This window comes from Oenanthe melanoleuca, chromosome 7, assembly GCF_029582105.1.
Source record: "Oenanthe melanoleuca isolate GR-GAL-2019-014 chromosome 7, OMel1.0, whole genome shotgun sequence".
In the NCBI taxonomy this organism is placed as follows: domain Eukaryota; kingdom Metazoa; phylum Chordata; class Aves; order Passeriformes; family Muscicapidae; genus Oenanthe; species Oenanthe melanoleuca.
The window spans coordinates 17,678,667-17,696,057 of NC_079341.1; the positions used below are offsets into that span (position 1 = coordinate 17,678,667).

At 35.6% G+C, this 17,391-nt stretch overlaps 1 protein-coding gene across 4 annotated transcripts in view; it reads right to left on the reverse strand.

Moving 5' to 3' along the window:
- DYNC1I2 (dynein cytoplasmic 1 intermediate chain 2) overlaps positions 1–17,391 on the reverse strand; it is a 28,095-nt gene that overhangs the window by 9,688 nt on the left and 1,016 nt on the right. For 2 of the 4 annotated variants that reach the window (XM_056496155.1, XM_056496154.1), the window contains exons 2-6: positions 16,372–16,489; positions 14,937–15,051; positions 11,657–11,747; positions 7,622–7,681; positions 6,350–6,465 (exon numbers count right to left, since the gene is read on the reverse strand). In XM_056496155.1, the coding sequence (XP_056352130.1) occupies positions 6,350–6,465; positions 7,622–7,681; positions 11,657–11,747; positions 14,937–15,051; positions 16,372–16,479 (490 nt within the window). In that variant the 5' untranslated portion in view covers positions 16,480–16,489. The remainder of the gene's footprint in view (positions 1–6,349; positions 6,466–7,621; positions 7,682–11,656; positions 11,748–14,936; positions 15,052–16,371; positions 16,490–17,391) is intronic. The other 2 variants (XM_056496157.1, XM_056496156.1) reach the window with 1 other exon arrangement.

Sequence of the window (17,391 nt, forward strand, 5' to 3'; positions counted from 1 at the left end):
AGGAAAACGTGTTTTCCCTAATTGCAATGAATAACAAAATGTTAATGTTCAGGTACACTGACAAGGCTCACAGCACTTTCTGCATTTGTACATTTTATTCTTTGAATACTGTAAACCAGAAAATACCTTTAAATTACTAAGAATTGTGGGATATGCTGGCTTTTCTTCATCCACTTTCTAGAATAGGCTTCTGAAAAGACTTGTTTTTATTGGTTAAACAGCTACGTCATCTGCTTATAAGGGAAAGGCAGCAGGAGACTGCTGCATGCCTCATCACAAGCAATGAGACAGTATTCAACAGGGACTAGGCTTGTTTGTTGCAGCCATCTCCCTGACCCATGTTCAAAGTTATCTAACACAAAAAGTAAAAAAAAAAAACAAAATTCACATGCATGCACACAAAAAGAGTAAAAAAAAGGGGTGGTCAAGGGATGGGAACCAGCTGCCAAGCCATGGTCCCAGCAGCCAGGCCAGCTGACTAGATAGCAACAACCAGATGGTAGTGCAAGGATTGTCTCTCTGCTATGAGGTGGCAATGGGATGGCACAACATTTTTCTGCCTGACTGCTTCCAATCATGTCTTTCCCCAATGGCAAGCCTGTGCAATTACCAGCACTCCAGGAGGTCTACAGACAAGCCTTTACCCTGCAAACAAAATACAGCTTGTAGGCCATACCAGCTGCCAAACCACACACATAGTGATAGGTTTAAAGAGGCCTGAAAATCTTTCTAACTCCATAGTATAGGCAATAAAAATATAACTGTACCTGCAGGAAAGAAAGCTTTAAATGACACTGTATAATGCACACAATAATACAAACTCCAACTTAATCAAAATGATAATGACGTATGCCAATCCTACATTACTTGAAATTGAGCGATTTTTATGTTCTGACAAGTTTACAGAACTAGGATAAATGGCATGAATGATTTCAATATATGCTCATACTTTTGAACCAAATGGTGAAGGTTAAAATCTTTCCTTTCAAGGGCCTCAATCAGCCACAAAGGAAAACAGTAATCACTGTCTTTTCAGCCAGCCCAACCGCATTTGTCAGCCCTTTCTCCGTCAATGCAGCCAGAGCAATCAACCTGCCAAACATTCAGAATGGAAAAACAATCTGAAAATACAGGGTATAATGCACCTGCCAGTGAAAATGGCCATTTCAAGAAAAGCTAGTGATCTCAGTGACCCTGCTGAGGAGGCGGTGGTGCAAAGGGGAAAGAACCCGTAAAAGAATTCTTAGTGATCTCCACTCTCTTGCACATTGACACTTCCTTACAAAGCATGCCAATTACAGCTTTTGTGCTACTTAAAAAAAATGAAAGCTTTTTTGGGCAAAATAATCACGCAAAGAAATAGAAAGACACTGCTGCTCCTTTTCCAATGGATTCACATGCACAGCGGACTTGTAACCTGAAAACTGTATAACTTGTGGCCATTTTAAAGAAGGGAATTCTTAATGTCAAATAACTACAGGTGTGAATAATGATTAATTAAAAAATGTAATGTGAGTTAACACACATGGCTTTGAGAACAACACATACAGGATCACATATTCAAATTACAGCCACTTGGATAAAAATCCCCCTCTTTTTTGCCCTGCCAATCAATCTTGCAGAATTAAATGATGCCTTCAAATTTAGAAATTTGGTTTTAGGTCACCCTGGATACATTATTCTAGCTTAGGAAGTCCCAAATTAGAAATTTCAGCCCAACCCCCCATTAGTCATACTACACTGATTCTAAGTACCATTTTCAGTGACAGGAGTCAAATTCTTGTCAAACGTAGATGGTCAACCCCTTAGTGCTATATGACCTTCTAATCTACATATTTTATTCAAAAGATCATATAGTTGATTGCTCCTGCCTTTTAATGTTTGAAACATAAATGGCATATATTATACAGAGCTCTAAATTCCTCCATAGTACTTTCACTGCATACAGCTAGCTGATATTACTGCATTTAAATGCAGGATACAGCACTTATTTTAATATTCTCAAAGTATCAGACTTGAAATTGAACATGTCATCTCACTGATTTGTCTGTAACTGCGTAAATCTAAAACCTTCCCTCTAAAGAATTACATGCAAACTTTCTTATTAAGGGATCTAGAGGGAAAAAACCTGAAATTAAAAAAAAAAATAAAAAATCTCCATATATACCAGTTCCTGGCCTTAATATCCAAAACTAGAATGCTTTCTATTCCAAACCCAGGAAGCTTTCTCACAGTTCACAAAAAAGGCACAATTAGCTGCTGGACTAAAAAACAAGGCAAGAAATGTTTATTTTAATTACTTTTCCTGTCTCTCCTTCATCTTAAATTTATTTAATAGCAGGTCAGATGCCGGAATTTGCAAGGAATTAGCATAACAATACTACAGCACCCACCAAACACTGAAACACTGGACATAATATTACTGAAAAACTTCCAGTCTAGAAAGTCAAGAACCCACAATACCACCACCCACTACATTTATCTCAAGTCAGCTACCTAAATTTGAAATCTCAAGGGCACCCCCTAACTGCATCCACCTTATTCATTATTGACTGTATCTACTGGCATTTTAAGCCACTTCAATTGCCAGTGTACTAAATATGATTTCAGATTAAAAAAAAGCTGCAAAGCCTTGGAAAAGTCACAGGGCCAGGAAGACAGGAAATGGGACTCCATGTCACATCAACATATCGATGAATATTCATTATAATATGCTAAGGGATTAACTCCATGTTGTTTCTGACAGGCAATCAGGGGATATAAGGTTACAAACTGAGCAGTAAAGTAGCTGCTATTTTTATGCAATCTTTAATAGCAACAAATGTCTTGCCAATGAATGCTTAAAACAGATTTAATGAACCACTGAATTTTTACTTTAAGTTAACATCAAAATTGTGATGTATTTTGGCAAGACAGAAAGAAAAGCCGTGCTGTAAATTAGGCTGCACCTAGCAATAACACTGTAGAGTGTAGTTCCAGTTGTCTGAGTTATCTGTTGCTGCATAGTAGGTTAATCAAAGTTAAATCATCTGTGAAATGGGTGGCTTTTGTTAAGCCGAATGTCTTCACATCAAGTTTTCCTATCTATATTTCTGTACATTTAAGGCATGTACTAGATAATATAGAATCACAGAATATTCTGAGTTGGAAGGGACGCACAAGAATCATACATGAGCATACAATGGTCTGCTATTACTTTAAGAAATAGTAAAATGCACAAATCCTGCATTCGCTGTATCAGCATCCAAGAAGCAAATCCTATACAACATATTTTTTATTATTTGCTTAATATTTTATTTCTGTGTCCTGGAGATGTTAGGAGACAATTATTCCTCAAAGAGTGGAGTTAATGCAATAATACTGTCTGCAGTCACCTATGATTGCACATGCACAGTATTGTACAGCAGCACTAAGTAGCAAGTACCCAGGTAGTCCTGGAAAGCCTTTATTCTAACAGTTAAGAAAAATCATATTCCCCTATACACCCATCTTTCTGTGGATTAACTGATTTCTAGGAGAGATCCCAATTTTATCATTTTATAATATGTAAGAATCAATCTTCCTAAGGCAATTTCTCAAATACTTGGAGGTCAAAATAAATCAACATATTAGTACTGCAATAAAATAATGGAAGTTGTGAGAACTGTTAGAACACTAAATGCCTTCATCTCCTAAGCAAGCTGACACATTTTCAAGATTAATTTAACTGTTACATGAAACCAAAATAGGAATTCCCAAATGCCAAGTTTTATTTGAGGACATTAAGTCTCTCCTATTTAACTCACTTGGTATGTGTTGCCACAACTATTTCCGTAAGAACTAGAAATGGTTTTAGAAATGGTTTTTTAAAACGAGTTTACTTCTACTTCCTATCTGTTCCACCAGGCAACCAGGCAGACTGGTTGTAGTGTGAATGCTTCCTAATTCAGCTTACAATGTAACTTCGTAACTACTGTAGCACACAGAACAGGAACCAAGAGAACTACTTAGTTTGGTGATTTGGTGTGGCTTTATTGCTGTCCTCCCCACCCTCAAGTGTTACCACAATGGGACCTAAAGAAGCAGAATGACTGCAGAGCATATCTAATAAAACTGCTCCCATTTTCCTTATTCAAAAACACAGCTGTTCCAAAAGCATATTAAAATCTCAAAATATATTATGAAGAGTCCAGTTCACTTCACTTTATAAGAAGCTGTGAACACTGAGTTAACCTAGCTCAGATGCTCCTGGATAAAGGACCTACTGCAGGTGTAAGCTCCACTTGCAAGCTCCACTTTCAAGTGTACTTCACAAGGTTATTTTTGTTTACAGTATATGCACTCGGATAAGCACAACTCAGACTGTGAGAAGAAATAAGAATCAAAAAGATATATTTTACAGAATTTAAGTTTATCTAACTGGACCCTGTAAATTCAGCATATTGCTTTCGTTAATTTAAATTTCAATTTAAATTTTAAATTTTTTCTTTACCAAGAAAAATCTCTTATCTTGTGACTCCTTTTTTGTATGCAGCATGATTTATTCTTTTTTTTAAACCCACATTCTATTTCAGATGTCATTGTAAAATGGGAACATAGAGCTTTGTTATTAATGTATTCAGGTGGTCTTAAGATAAACTTTAAAAAGATCTTCAATATTGAAGTGATGAAAAGACACCTGAGAATTTTGTGAAGCACATAAAATAAATATATTTTTAAAAATTATGATGGCCCTCAAGAAATCAGTATTTGTCAGGTGGAATGGATCATGAGACAATATATGCATTGAGACTGCTTTCTGGTAAATGCAGAAATAGAGGTGACCACTGTTCCACTCTACTACAGCAAACCTCAACAACAGCCTATCTACTGTGAAACTCAGATCATACAATCTCAAGCAATTTCCACTGTCAGCAGGCAGCAGAAGTAGAACTCTGCCAGTACACAAACTTTGACCTAAGTCTTCAGATTCCATGAATCTGACAAAAGGGAGAAAAAAGACCTGAGGGATTAGAGAAAGGAAATGTTGAGGGCATGAGAGAAATGAAAGCAGGAAAACCCCAAACACCTACCTGTGCAGAGATACACATAAAATGAAGAATAGAAAAGAAACACAGTTAGAGAAAAATCATATCCTCTGGCTCACTGAAAGTGAAAGTTTGAAAGACATATAAAGATCTATGAAGTTTGAAAGGTATATCCTTGCATAAACACCCAAAAGTTCACACACCAACGAGGAGGAAAACACAATATTATCAATGCAGAAGTAGGTCCTAAAATTGCTAACACAGACACATAGTCAATCAAAGTCAATCATATTAAACAACTGAGAGATTTTGTTGTAGAACTACATACAAGCTAGGTCAAGACTAATACTTTCATTTGCAGATAAATTCAAGTATTTCAGCATTGAAAAGCAAATCTGCTAGCCAACCATATTTTCTTCAGAAAAAAATTTATTTTTTGAAAAGCAAACAAGTCATGACTGAAAGAAAGCTTGTGTTCAATTGCTGAAAACAGAAACTGCGTAAGATATAAATGAGTTAGTTCCTTCTTTTAAATCTCAAAAAACTCTGGGTGCCATCCCTTCCTTCAGGCATGTTAACTACCCCACTAAGCTTGGTGTCACCTGCATGTGTGCTGAGGGTGCACTCCATTCCTCTCTATGTCAGTGATGAAGATCATAAATAGCACTGTGCCAGTATGGATCCCTGAGGGACACCACTTGTCACTGATGTGCACCAGGACTCTGAGCTGTTGACCTCTGGATGCAACCTTTTAACCAACTCCTTATCCACCTAACAGCCCATCCATCAAATCCATCTCTGTCCAGTTTAGAGAGAAGGACGTTGGAGGGGATCGTATCAAAGGCCTTTGAGAAATCCAAACAGATGCTGTGTACAGTTCCCTTGTCCACTGATGTAATCACTCCATTGTAGAAGGCCACTAGGTTGGTCAGGCAGGAGTTGCCCTCGTTAAAGCCATGCCAATTGCCTCAAATCACCTCCCTGTCCTCCATATGCCAAGTTATGTGTGGACTCTTAAATGTCATAAATGCAAAGTATCCTGTTTATTAATCAGCTGTCAGCTAATTAAGCAATTCTGTGTATAATCTGAACACATACTAGGATTGTGAAAGTACCACATATTTGCAGCAAGAGTGATGTTAAAAGAGATACAGAATGACAGTAACAGTTAGCAAAACCTACACAAATTTAGTAATAAAATTCATATAAATTATCTCCCATATCACCTTTCATTTACCTTACTAAGTTTCAAGATCACAAGTGCTAATTTTAATTCAGCTAGTCATCATTATTATACTAAAAGAAACCAAAAATAACTTTATAGTAATAAGTGAACCATTCACCTTCCTTGGGCTGAGTCATAACAGGTGTTTGTGTCTCCTTTGTGTAGGTAACAACTTCTCGAGGAGGAAAGTCAACTTGTGTAATTTTAGCCATTCCAAGTTTAACAGGTCCACGCCTAAACAAAATTATTGTAAGAATCAGAAAAAAAAAATTAATTTTATTATTTCACATTTTGCCTAGAATAATACCCAAGCAATTATGCCACAGCACTGCTCAGTCAAAATTAAATCTAGGGGAACTCTGAACAAGTCACATGATTATATCTACTGTGTTATCATTATTACTTAAAATCAGCAACTATTTCTACATCTGTGACAAAACGGAAGATGTGCACATATAAATATCATTCAGATATAATTTTAAATTTTTGCTCTTTGTGCTTGACCAGAATATTGCCACATATATGTCAGGGGTACAGATCTATTCACAAGTCATGCTTGTACAGCAACAGTCCTAGGATTAAAATGCTTGAAAACTAACTTAAGTTATATCGAAGGAACAAGCATTCCCTAGTCTTTTAACTTTGTGGCCCCTTTTTTGTCCACCTCTAGGATACTATCTAGAATGCAGAACTGCCAGGCTGACCTGGAACTCACAATGACAAATAATTTATTCATAACACACTGTTTCACAGCACAATACTGAAAACCTCTGAGCTTACTGACTTTAATGAAGATAGATACAGCTAGCATCATACAACACATAATATATTCCAAAACCTGCACAACATTAATTAAGTCATTATAGCCTTCTGTAAAACCTAATTGCAGTATGTACTGTAAAAATACTGCAATGATCCAACAATTTACCTATATCAGATTTAGTTTCTTATTATCCACTCCTCTCCAAAGATAAAAGCAGAAGAGTAGCTCTTTTCAAAAGGTTTTAGCACAAAATACAGGTTTTAGTTAGTGCTTATAAGGAGCTACAGCTTTTATAAACATATTTGTAAGAAAAAATGGGAGTTGCTCTGTTTTTAAATACAGTCATGCTAACCTTTTAATTTTAAATAAATGACTTCCTAAAGTTTATATTTTGTCAAAAAAAGACTCAAAGAAAACAACTTATTTGTGTTTATTAGAAATAAGCATCTCATTTATATTAAATGATGTAAATATTTTCCATTGAAAGCAAACTGTGCTAAGTCCAGGGACAGCAAATTTCTATTACTTACAAAATAGTTTCTTAACACCAAGTCTTAAAGGAAAAAACGCTCATACTTATTATCCATAAGCACATGGAAGAGGGAATATAAGAAATCTATGCAATACCCCAGATCGGAATCAGAGTGGAGCTGAAGAACTGATGGATCAGTATCCCAATGCAGCGTCCTGGTACCCCAGGTTGAACAATCATGCAGCATTAGCAAAAAAGGCCAGAGATTAGTGAAGCAAATATACACTATGAAATTCTAGAGTTACAGCAAGCTTATAGTTATTTCATTGTTCACAAGAAACAAGGCAATTAAGGGAAACTCAGCAAACATTCAGTGCAATAACACATGCAGTAAATACAAAAGTTAAGAAGCAAACAGAATTCAGAGCTATTAGCAAAGAATTAAATTATTTTAAAGGTTGAAAACTAAAGTTCTGCAAATAAATGTTGCCTTAATGAGAGGCAAATAAAAGTATTTTAAATACTTTTAAGAACCACTAAAAACTTGAAATTCCTTTTAAAATATGTTCAGATTTGTTCAAGTTTTATGAAGACAGATTTGTTAACATAACATAAACTTGCCCAGAGCAGTAAATATGTGGAGGAAACTTTCATATTGGTAAAGGAAATGAGTCAACACATAAGCCTTTTGGTAGTGGGCCAAAAAAGCATTTCCACTGGGATAGAGAACTGCTAGAGTTTCCAAGATGTGACATTGCAGTAATTATGGGTTAAGCACTGCCTTGGGCTTGTAAGTGTCATCTGACTTAGAGCCAACTCCATCTAAGACACTTAAAATCTCTTATAAATTGTGGGGTTTATATTAATAACATGTTTCAAAGTCATGTGGAATAACAAACAGAATGGATCCATTTCAAGTTGTACTAGAAGAAATGGAAGGGGGAAATCAATACTCCCTCTACCTTCATTTTTAGCCTTCATCCCTTCTTCAGAAATTGTCATGTAGTCTACTTTCTATCAGGCTTAGGCAGAATTTTAGAAACACACTTGTAAGATATTAGCAGATTAACTTGCATGTTTTTTTCAGACATTCTCATATGTTATCTGCATTTTTTAAAATAACCTTTCTGAATATAAAACCCGAAAAATATGCAATATTTTACTATGATAAGTCAATAAAAACCTATTTTACATTTTCATCCCATACATGGTAACTCTTCTATTAACCAGGTGCAGAATTCATAAAGTTAAAGTTGATCTGAAAAATATACACACTTGTTCCAGTGCAAAGTATGCATTAGGACTATTAATCATAATTTAATTAGGAATTACAAATCCACTGTCTTCACATATAGCCAATCAACTGTATCCACTGTTAAGCAATAGCTTAACAACCAAATCTCAAAAATCTTTTCATATCTTTTATGCATTAAAGAACACATCATTTTAGCCTAAAGTTAATTACTTTGAGACTTATTTGTAAGATCTCTGCTATCTTTCTTGACCAAAAAGATTTAAGCTTAAGAGTTTCATTTGGTCTCTGAGACTTGAAGCTGGGTATTGCTTATAAGTTCAATCATTAGCAAAACCAAACCACCACCCCAACCTTCATGTTGCAAAGAATACCTCAGCTTCAGATAGAGAGGCTGCATCACCAGAGTATGTCAAGTATTTTCTCAACTTTTTCAGTGTTTGAGAGGAACTTGGGGGAAAGGCTATAAACATAAACAGGTGCAGGAGTTGGAGTGCTTTAAGATCCAGCCCTTAATGAGGTAGATTTCCTGCTTTCAAAGTATTATTTTCACTTTCAAAAGTTGCTTCAGTGGGACCAGGGACAGTCTGTCTTTTAAAATAGGTGAAGCTAACAAGTAGTACAGGAGATAACAGTTAAATATTTCTCAGAGATAATCTCTTGAAATAAAGGTAACAGTCTAAGATAAAACTGACCTATGATATATGTATCAAAATGATGCAAAATACTGTTTCTTTTGTTTTCCACTTTGTTTTGCCTTCAGTTAAATGAATTTATCTACAAGCTTCAGTGAACAAATTTCCCATTCTTCCACATATTTCTCTGCACTCAGACACTTTCCTAACACTTCTTCTTTCTCCAAAAATATTTTCTGTTTTTAAACTAATTCTATGAAGCATCCACCAGCCTAAAAGTAAACTGGCTGCATTTTTTCTAGTGTAGGACTTACACCCTTGACTGAGGGAAGAGAAAGAACTAGGATCAAACTAGGAAACAAAACTCTTCACTAATGAAAATAAAGTAAGACAGATGGGAGTAACAGCAGAAGCACAGCCTGAACACTGCTCTACTGCTTAATAAGAGATTTACTGCCAAATTGAGCACCACAGAGGAGGCTTTATAATACATCTCATATTGGTAGCAGTCACCTATGAAATGCCACGCGCATCAATAAGGGATATCATACAATCCAACTTTCATGTTCAAAATGTATGAACTTGTACTAATAAACCAGGATATTGACACCCATTTACTGGGGGAAGGGAAGAATCCACTAGTGGGAGAACAAGCAAGGGGACTCCAACAGGGACTCCATAATGCCTTCAATTTAACTGGCTATATTCATAGCTCCATGCCTTAAAGATGACAATCCTGAGACAAATTTGGTTTTGAAGTTTGAAAATGCATGAAGCTTTTGAGACTCAGGATGTGGGTTTTCTCAAGGCTCCAGAAGAAAATGCATGCATACAACATTGCATTACTATATTTGAGAACACACAATCAGATTGCAGTGCACTGATGAAGTGGAAATAAACTTAGTACACAACGTGACATTGCATTACAGGTATATGGCTAATGCATACTGTTTCATACTGAATTTAAATAAGGTGTGAATGGAAAGAAAATATTTTTATTTAAAAACTCATCATCAAATACATATTCTTCTTTTTCCTTCTAGTGAACATAAGTATGTGTGTAAATACATATTTTAAAAAAGACAATAAGCAATAAACAACGATTTGTAATAATTAAAATTTGCTTGCTACTCAATTAAGGAACAATTATATTGGTTAATTAACATGACAGGCAAACAAGATTATACCTGAACACTTAAAAAAAGTCTGGGTTCACATCTGCTGTCTGGTGTATTCTCTGTTTTAACTTAATGATTTCTACTTAGAAATAGGCACAACATAACCTTTGTTCAGGTCATTAGTATCTTGAATATTTTCAGAATAAGATGCATACAGTTATGCATGCATAACCCACATCCATACAAGATGTTACTGCAGTCTTTTAAAAAGATGTTTCAAAGTGGTCTAACCTTTGACTCCTTTCCCAAAACAACTACTCATATAACAACAGTAACTGATAACTGCTGCAGTTACTGTGCTTTAACTAAACCTCATCCACGATGTATGCTCACTATATTTAAAGCATAGAAATTTCACCTGCTGATAATATCTTACCAATATTAATAGGCAGCTACTGTTCTTATTTGCAGACTGTGCATGGGAAATAGTAGAAATACCCTTTGGAAGAAGTGTTTTCCTGCCTTATCACCCATATATCACCACTTGAAATATTTAACAGAAATATTTATCTGACTCTTGTTTAGAGCAGCATGTCTCAAACCACTGCCCTCAAAGAAGTGGTCAAACAGATGTGACAAGCACTGGCACCCAAAAAAAGGCCAAAACAACTGTGGCTGTACTAAGATGGAGTTATGTTTTGACAAAATAAGAGAACGCAAGTGCTGTAGCTGTCTACACAGATGAAGTAAAATAATGAGAAATACATTTCTGAGTAAGGGAAAAATAAAATCAGAAGTAATGCGAAGTTTGTAGACAGTATCTTTTATTAGATCAACTAGGTATGGGAAAAAGCAAATAGCCTATCATCCACACCCATCCTCTTTTAGAAAAAGAGGAATGCAGAAATTAGACTTTTTGAGTGTGTTATTGCTCCAGACATTCATTTTACTTCCAACTTGCCAGTTTAAACAACTCCATATTAATGCTGGCAACTTCAAATCAGGAAGTATAGTTGAATTTCAAATTTTAAAGTAAAGCATTTCTGCAAAACAGTCACTTTTGACAGATTCAACACTGTGACCTCGTATCATTATAACCAAGTAATTAACCTTGATTTCTTCTAAAGCTTCATTACTCAGAATACAAGAATTGAGCAAAGGAACATGCCAAGGAAAGTGACATACCTAGATCCAACAGCACCATCCCCGGAGTCCTGGCTCCCGGCCTCGCTTGGCGTACTCACAGATTTGGAAGACGGAGAGGTAGGAGGAGGGACTAAATAGTGAAACAGACAGGTATCCGCTGTTACTACTCGCAGAGGTTGCACAGCTTAGGATGTTTTCAAATTAATTAAAAATGAAATATTAAAAAAAATGTGATGGCAAACAAAAAATACATGGATGAAAATGAACAGTAGAAAGAGAGGGGAAAAGACAATGTTAACAATTCATGCTGGACTTTCATGCAATTGTTTGGCATTTATGCATCTGGAGCATACAAGAAGACATGGAGGGGAAGACGTTTAGGAGAAAATGAATTGAAAAAATATTCTTAAACTGAACTTCTGACAAACGATGACACTGATTTTCAAAGGGTAATTTCCACTGACTCATGTTCCTTAAACACAGAAAAGATAGTTGTTAATACAGCTCTGACATTAGTCTTCCTTAAAGATTAGACAATGAATGTGTTTAACTGGCAATGTTATTTCAAAACATATAATCACCAAACCGTGGACCAAAAAAGTGGCTGTGTCATACAGCATCCTGTTATTTTTGTTCTAGTTTCAATCAAATCAACATAAATCTTGCGTATAACAAAGTTTCTAGTATTAAGTCTTGGGAATGACTTTTGGTTTTTTTTCTCCTTGACAGTAAACAGTCTAGTACCACTGTATTTAAACTTCTTAAGTGCCAGTTCATTTTCTGCTTGTAGATGAAGACTGCATTTACCATATGAAAAGCAGGATGCTTTCTGGAAGTGATACACAGTGAATGATATCATGCAATCTGATACAAATACAAAACTACTTTGGAATTTCTTTCAACTTTTCTTTTTAGAAGTGGTCATTTTTTTAGTGAAACTTAGGGTTCAAACACAAGAATCAAAGGGTGATTTTAACGCCCTTATATGCTTTGTTTTTCAGCAACATATAAAGCAGTCACTGCTTAGCAACCCTTAAAAAACCCTTTAATCAACTGAACACAAATTATTTATATAAACTGCCGTCTACTCTGTCAATGGTTAAGCATGGGAGAAGTCTGAATTTAGGTCTGCAAGATTTCTACAGAATTTCTTGAAGTCACAAGTATATTATGAATTCTAAAGAATTTTTCTGCCCCATTTCAAAACAGAGCCATGTTTCTGACTGACAAAAATCCTCCCTTAATTTTACCAAAGTATCAGTGAATTCTTCAATCTATCAAAATTTCATTCTTCCTAGAGGAGAGACCTTTTCTATAGGTCTTGAGTTGTGTTTCATAAATTCATACATACACACATACATATATAACTGGGGGCATGTAAGAATATATAAATTCTTCAACTCATCCTCGCCACGTATCTTAATGTGCAGCACAGGAGCTGCCCGCAGGCCTTTGCTTTGCCATTGGTGCATCTTCGGGACACGCTGACATCACGGCCCCAGCCCGGTGCTACAGCGCTCTCTTGTGGGGAAAGTGATTCCCGGGAAACCCTTCCCAAAATTCAGAAACACCAACAGTCTTATGAAAAAACCAGATGGAATTTCACCTACCCCACAGGATTAAACTATAAGATCCTGGTTCACTAATACTTAAGGCTCCTTATGTAGTAAGAAAATACTAACACTGATACAGTCCCTTCTCCTGTAAGAGAGCTCTCTCTCTCTAGCACTTAACAGCACAGGAATTACCCTAGGAATCAACACAGTTTTCTAGAAAAGAACCTAATGTCAAGCAACCCCCCTCCACTGACAGTGCACAAGCTACCTCAGCTGCACACCAAGCAGCTCAGCCATGAGTTAGTATCAGTTCAGGCATACTGATACAATCACTGCATTTGCCAGCATCCAGTCAGCAGAAAAGGAGCTTGTGCCTTAGGCATGCTAACTGGAGGTAGCAAGCAGGACATTTTAACTTGATTAAGGATCCATATCAGACCTGGTTATCTCGAAAGGAAACAGAATGAATCCTCTGTGCACTCTGAAGGGTGTGATTAAGTAGCAGCTCAGTGAAATCAAACACAACATGCAGGGTGTGCCCCACTCTTTCATGTCAGCACCTCCAAGTTTTTCATGAACACCTCTAAAAATACACATTAACTTGCTTTGAGGACTGGCTATTCTGTGGCTTTCAGATTCTCTGCCAGATGTAAAAAAAAGCAACAACCACATAAATTCCTACAAAAATTCCAACTGCCTTAGCACAGTATCATGTAAGGAAGTGTTCAACTAGGACTCTAGGAAACAAAATGTGTAGCAGGTCAGAACTGCTTAAACAGCAGCACACTGGTGCTAAAACAGCCAAAGGAAGTCTCTTGCCTATTAAAACAGTTTGAATTACCAAAAATGACTGCTGGGGCTGTTGGAATGTAAGCAGCTATAATGGTGTTCACTTCTGAACACCTGAGAATTACACAAAAGCAATTATGAAGATATAATCACAGATACATCTGTAAGAAATTATTATTTTTTTATTTACAAACCCATTTGAATAGAGCCCCACCAAGAAGCCAAACTGATAAGCTTTAAACCACTTTGATTTCAGAGCTGGAGACAAAAAAGCAGAATTGCATTATGTTTCTTGCTTTCATCTTCCATAGGGATGTGCCTAAGTAAAGGCAAAAAGCAAGAGCCAATATGATAACCCATCCAAGAGCTACAAAGGTACCAACCATCACCCTTGGAAGCTATTTTTTATACTTAGTGTTGCTATTGCTCCATCAAAGTCAAGCAGGTATTTGAGATAAGAAAAACTAGAGTGTAGAAGATGCTGAAAAGAAACAAGCCAACTCCATACAAAAATATCAGCATTAAAATGTGGCAGTGTGGAAAAGAGTAAGGAAAGAAAATACAGGAGAATAATGAGCATGAAAAAGAGGGGGGGAAAGAAAATGCATACATAATACTTAAGTATTTTTATAACTAATATACTTCAAATAGTCCACTAAGTGTAAATAGTGTTATTTTATAAAATAATGTTATGTAATGTGTACTGAAGCACATCATTTGACATTTATAACAGATCATGAAGGACAAAAGAGAATAAAACCAGACATGTATAATGCCCAGAAAAGTGGCCAGAAAATTATTACGTTAGTTATATGAATACCTCAATACTAACAAAAATAAACAAACCACCACCACAAAAAAAAAAAAAAAAACACAAAACCCAACACAAAGCCCCAAAAGACACTTTACCCAAAAAAAAAGACTAAACAAAAAACTTTCAAACTCTTAGGTCAAACAAATAGTAACATTCCTACCAACAGGAGACTCAGGTGTCAACCCCATGCTCTGAAGTAATGCTTCAGCTTCTCTTCTTTTCTTTTCAAGATCAGATTCTTCTTGTACTGGAAGAACTTCTTTCTTCTGGTCAGTCTAAAAATTATTCAATAATTAAGTTATAGCCTTTAAACTTTCATTTATTTTGAGACCCCACAGGGTTTTTTGTAATACTGAAATCTATCATCAAGTAGGTTAGATATTCAATTTCAATTATTCTGATGGTTCTTTTTTGTAGATAAAGTAAACAGACAGGAATAACAACATTCCAATGCTTTGGTGCCATCTTTAAAGGACATATATAAACATGTGAAATGTGTCTGTGTATCTACCAAAATGACTAACACTTAATAAGATTAAAAGTACCTTTTTTTACACTAATCCTAAGCACTGTAAAATGCAGAGTGAAAAAAACATCCTGTACCTGGGTATGAAAGTATTTTACAGACACTCATATGGCTCCTATTGTAAAATGACAATAACTGTGTCAAAAAAAAGTAGTTTTCTTTAAGTTGTGTTATCTGCTGGGTATAAAAAAAAAGTACACCTCCACCCTCTTTCATTTAGAAATAGTGCAAGATTTACTGCAAAAGACGTTGAATACTCTGTATCTTTCTGCTCTTAGTTAGCTGCTTTTTAAAAAAGCAATTCTGGTGATACACTGCTACAAGATCATTAGGACACAATTTGAGCTATTTCTTTTCCCTTTTTGTCTGAATCATGTGGTTGGCAGCTACCCAGTCCTCAGTCATGCTGATTTAGAACACCAACTAGATCATAACCAAAACACAGAGAAGTAATGAAAAAGTACCCCAAAACATACCAGCAAAAGTTTCTTTTATGAGATACAATTTGCATTCGGGAGAAACAGTGATTGTCCAGACATCTAGAAGTCTGTTAACAAACCAAATGTAACACACAAATACCATATACATCCTGAGTGTTGCTCTGATTTTAAAATTCAGCTACAGACAGGTCAAAGAGCAGAGGTTCAGAGCACATTGTTTGTACAATGATAATACTGACAGTCAGATAATTCCTACAGACATCCTCAGACTGTACTTCAGAAATTAGTTCTTTACATAACACCAATCACAACTCATTAAGCAGAGCTTTCATGAAATAGATCAGATGTCACATGCACACAGATAGTTCTAGAAATCTGAACTTTATGCTCATGTAAGATACTAATTTTGAAAATTTTTTTAAAAAATCCAGCTTATCATACAGACTGTTGAAAATAAAACAGTAGGTGTTTATACTATCAGAAAATGAAAGTGCTACATTTGCATTAGCACCAACCATTAAATAGACACTCCCTGATTAGGACACAGGAAATGATGATGTGAACCTACTCTTAAATTCTGGGCAAGCTACATATGCAAGTCAATTTTCAAAGTGAGAATTATTTCTTACTTCTTTCTTCTTTCTTTCTTCCTCCTTTCTCTTCTTCTCCTCTCTGATTTGAGCTAATCGTTGCTTCTTGCGCTCCAACTCCGCCTTCAGCTCACTTTTGTCAGACATGGCTGAAACACTGATCAACAGAAATCATGTCACTGTTTGGCTTTTGTTTTGTTTGGGTTTCTTTTGGTTTTTTTGTTTTGTTTTTTAAGATAGCTTTTCTTTACAGAAGCTATCCCAAAGAAATTACACTAGTTTACCAAAACCAGCTTACCAGAAGCCTGAGAAGTCAAAAATAATTGAAAAAAACCCATGTTCCTATTTCTATTTTTCTTTCACACATTTTTCTTAACACATTATCAATACTGAAGTGATTGACTTAAAACAAAGACAGAACTATGGCATAATGACAACATCCATTTTTAAGGTAGGTCTGATCTGAAGGAACTACTTGGAAAGAAACCTTAGGCACTGAAGATGTCAGTATCTGATCTTGCCATAGGACTTTTGCAGCTACAAAATCACCTGAGAGCAAGAAAAGCAGCAAGACAATATTTTTCTTTCATTTTTCACTTCAACAGCTAAATATTGGCATGCTATAACTTAACAGTATGTAAGCTATATATCCTTCTACAGCCCATTATATAATTCAAAGTAAAGATTTATTAAAACATTTAGTAGTATCATTATAAATGATAAGGCAATGTAAGTACAAGTGTGGTGGTCAAAGAAAACTGTAAAACACGTGCATTGCCATTTTTTTTCTTAAAACTGTTATAGTGCTAATAAACTGGTGGGTCATTTAAAGACAGAAATGCTACAAAAGTTTTGCTATGTAACACAAATACAAACAGGAAGGTCAACAACAAAAAGTGGAAACCCTGTAAGTTTAGAACTTCACAAAGATTTAGAACACAGGTAAGAAAAACTCTTTTAAAGGGCTAGGTGAAGAACAACTTAATTTTACTGCTTTTGAGCTAAGTCAAGTCAGCAAAGAAAATGTCCTATAACAAACGAGGATGCTTGAACACAGTA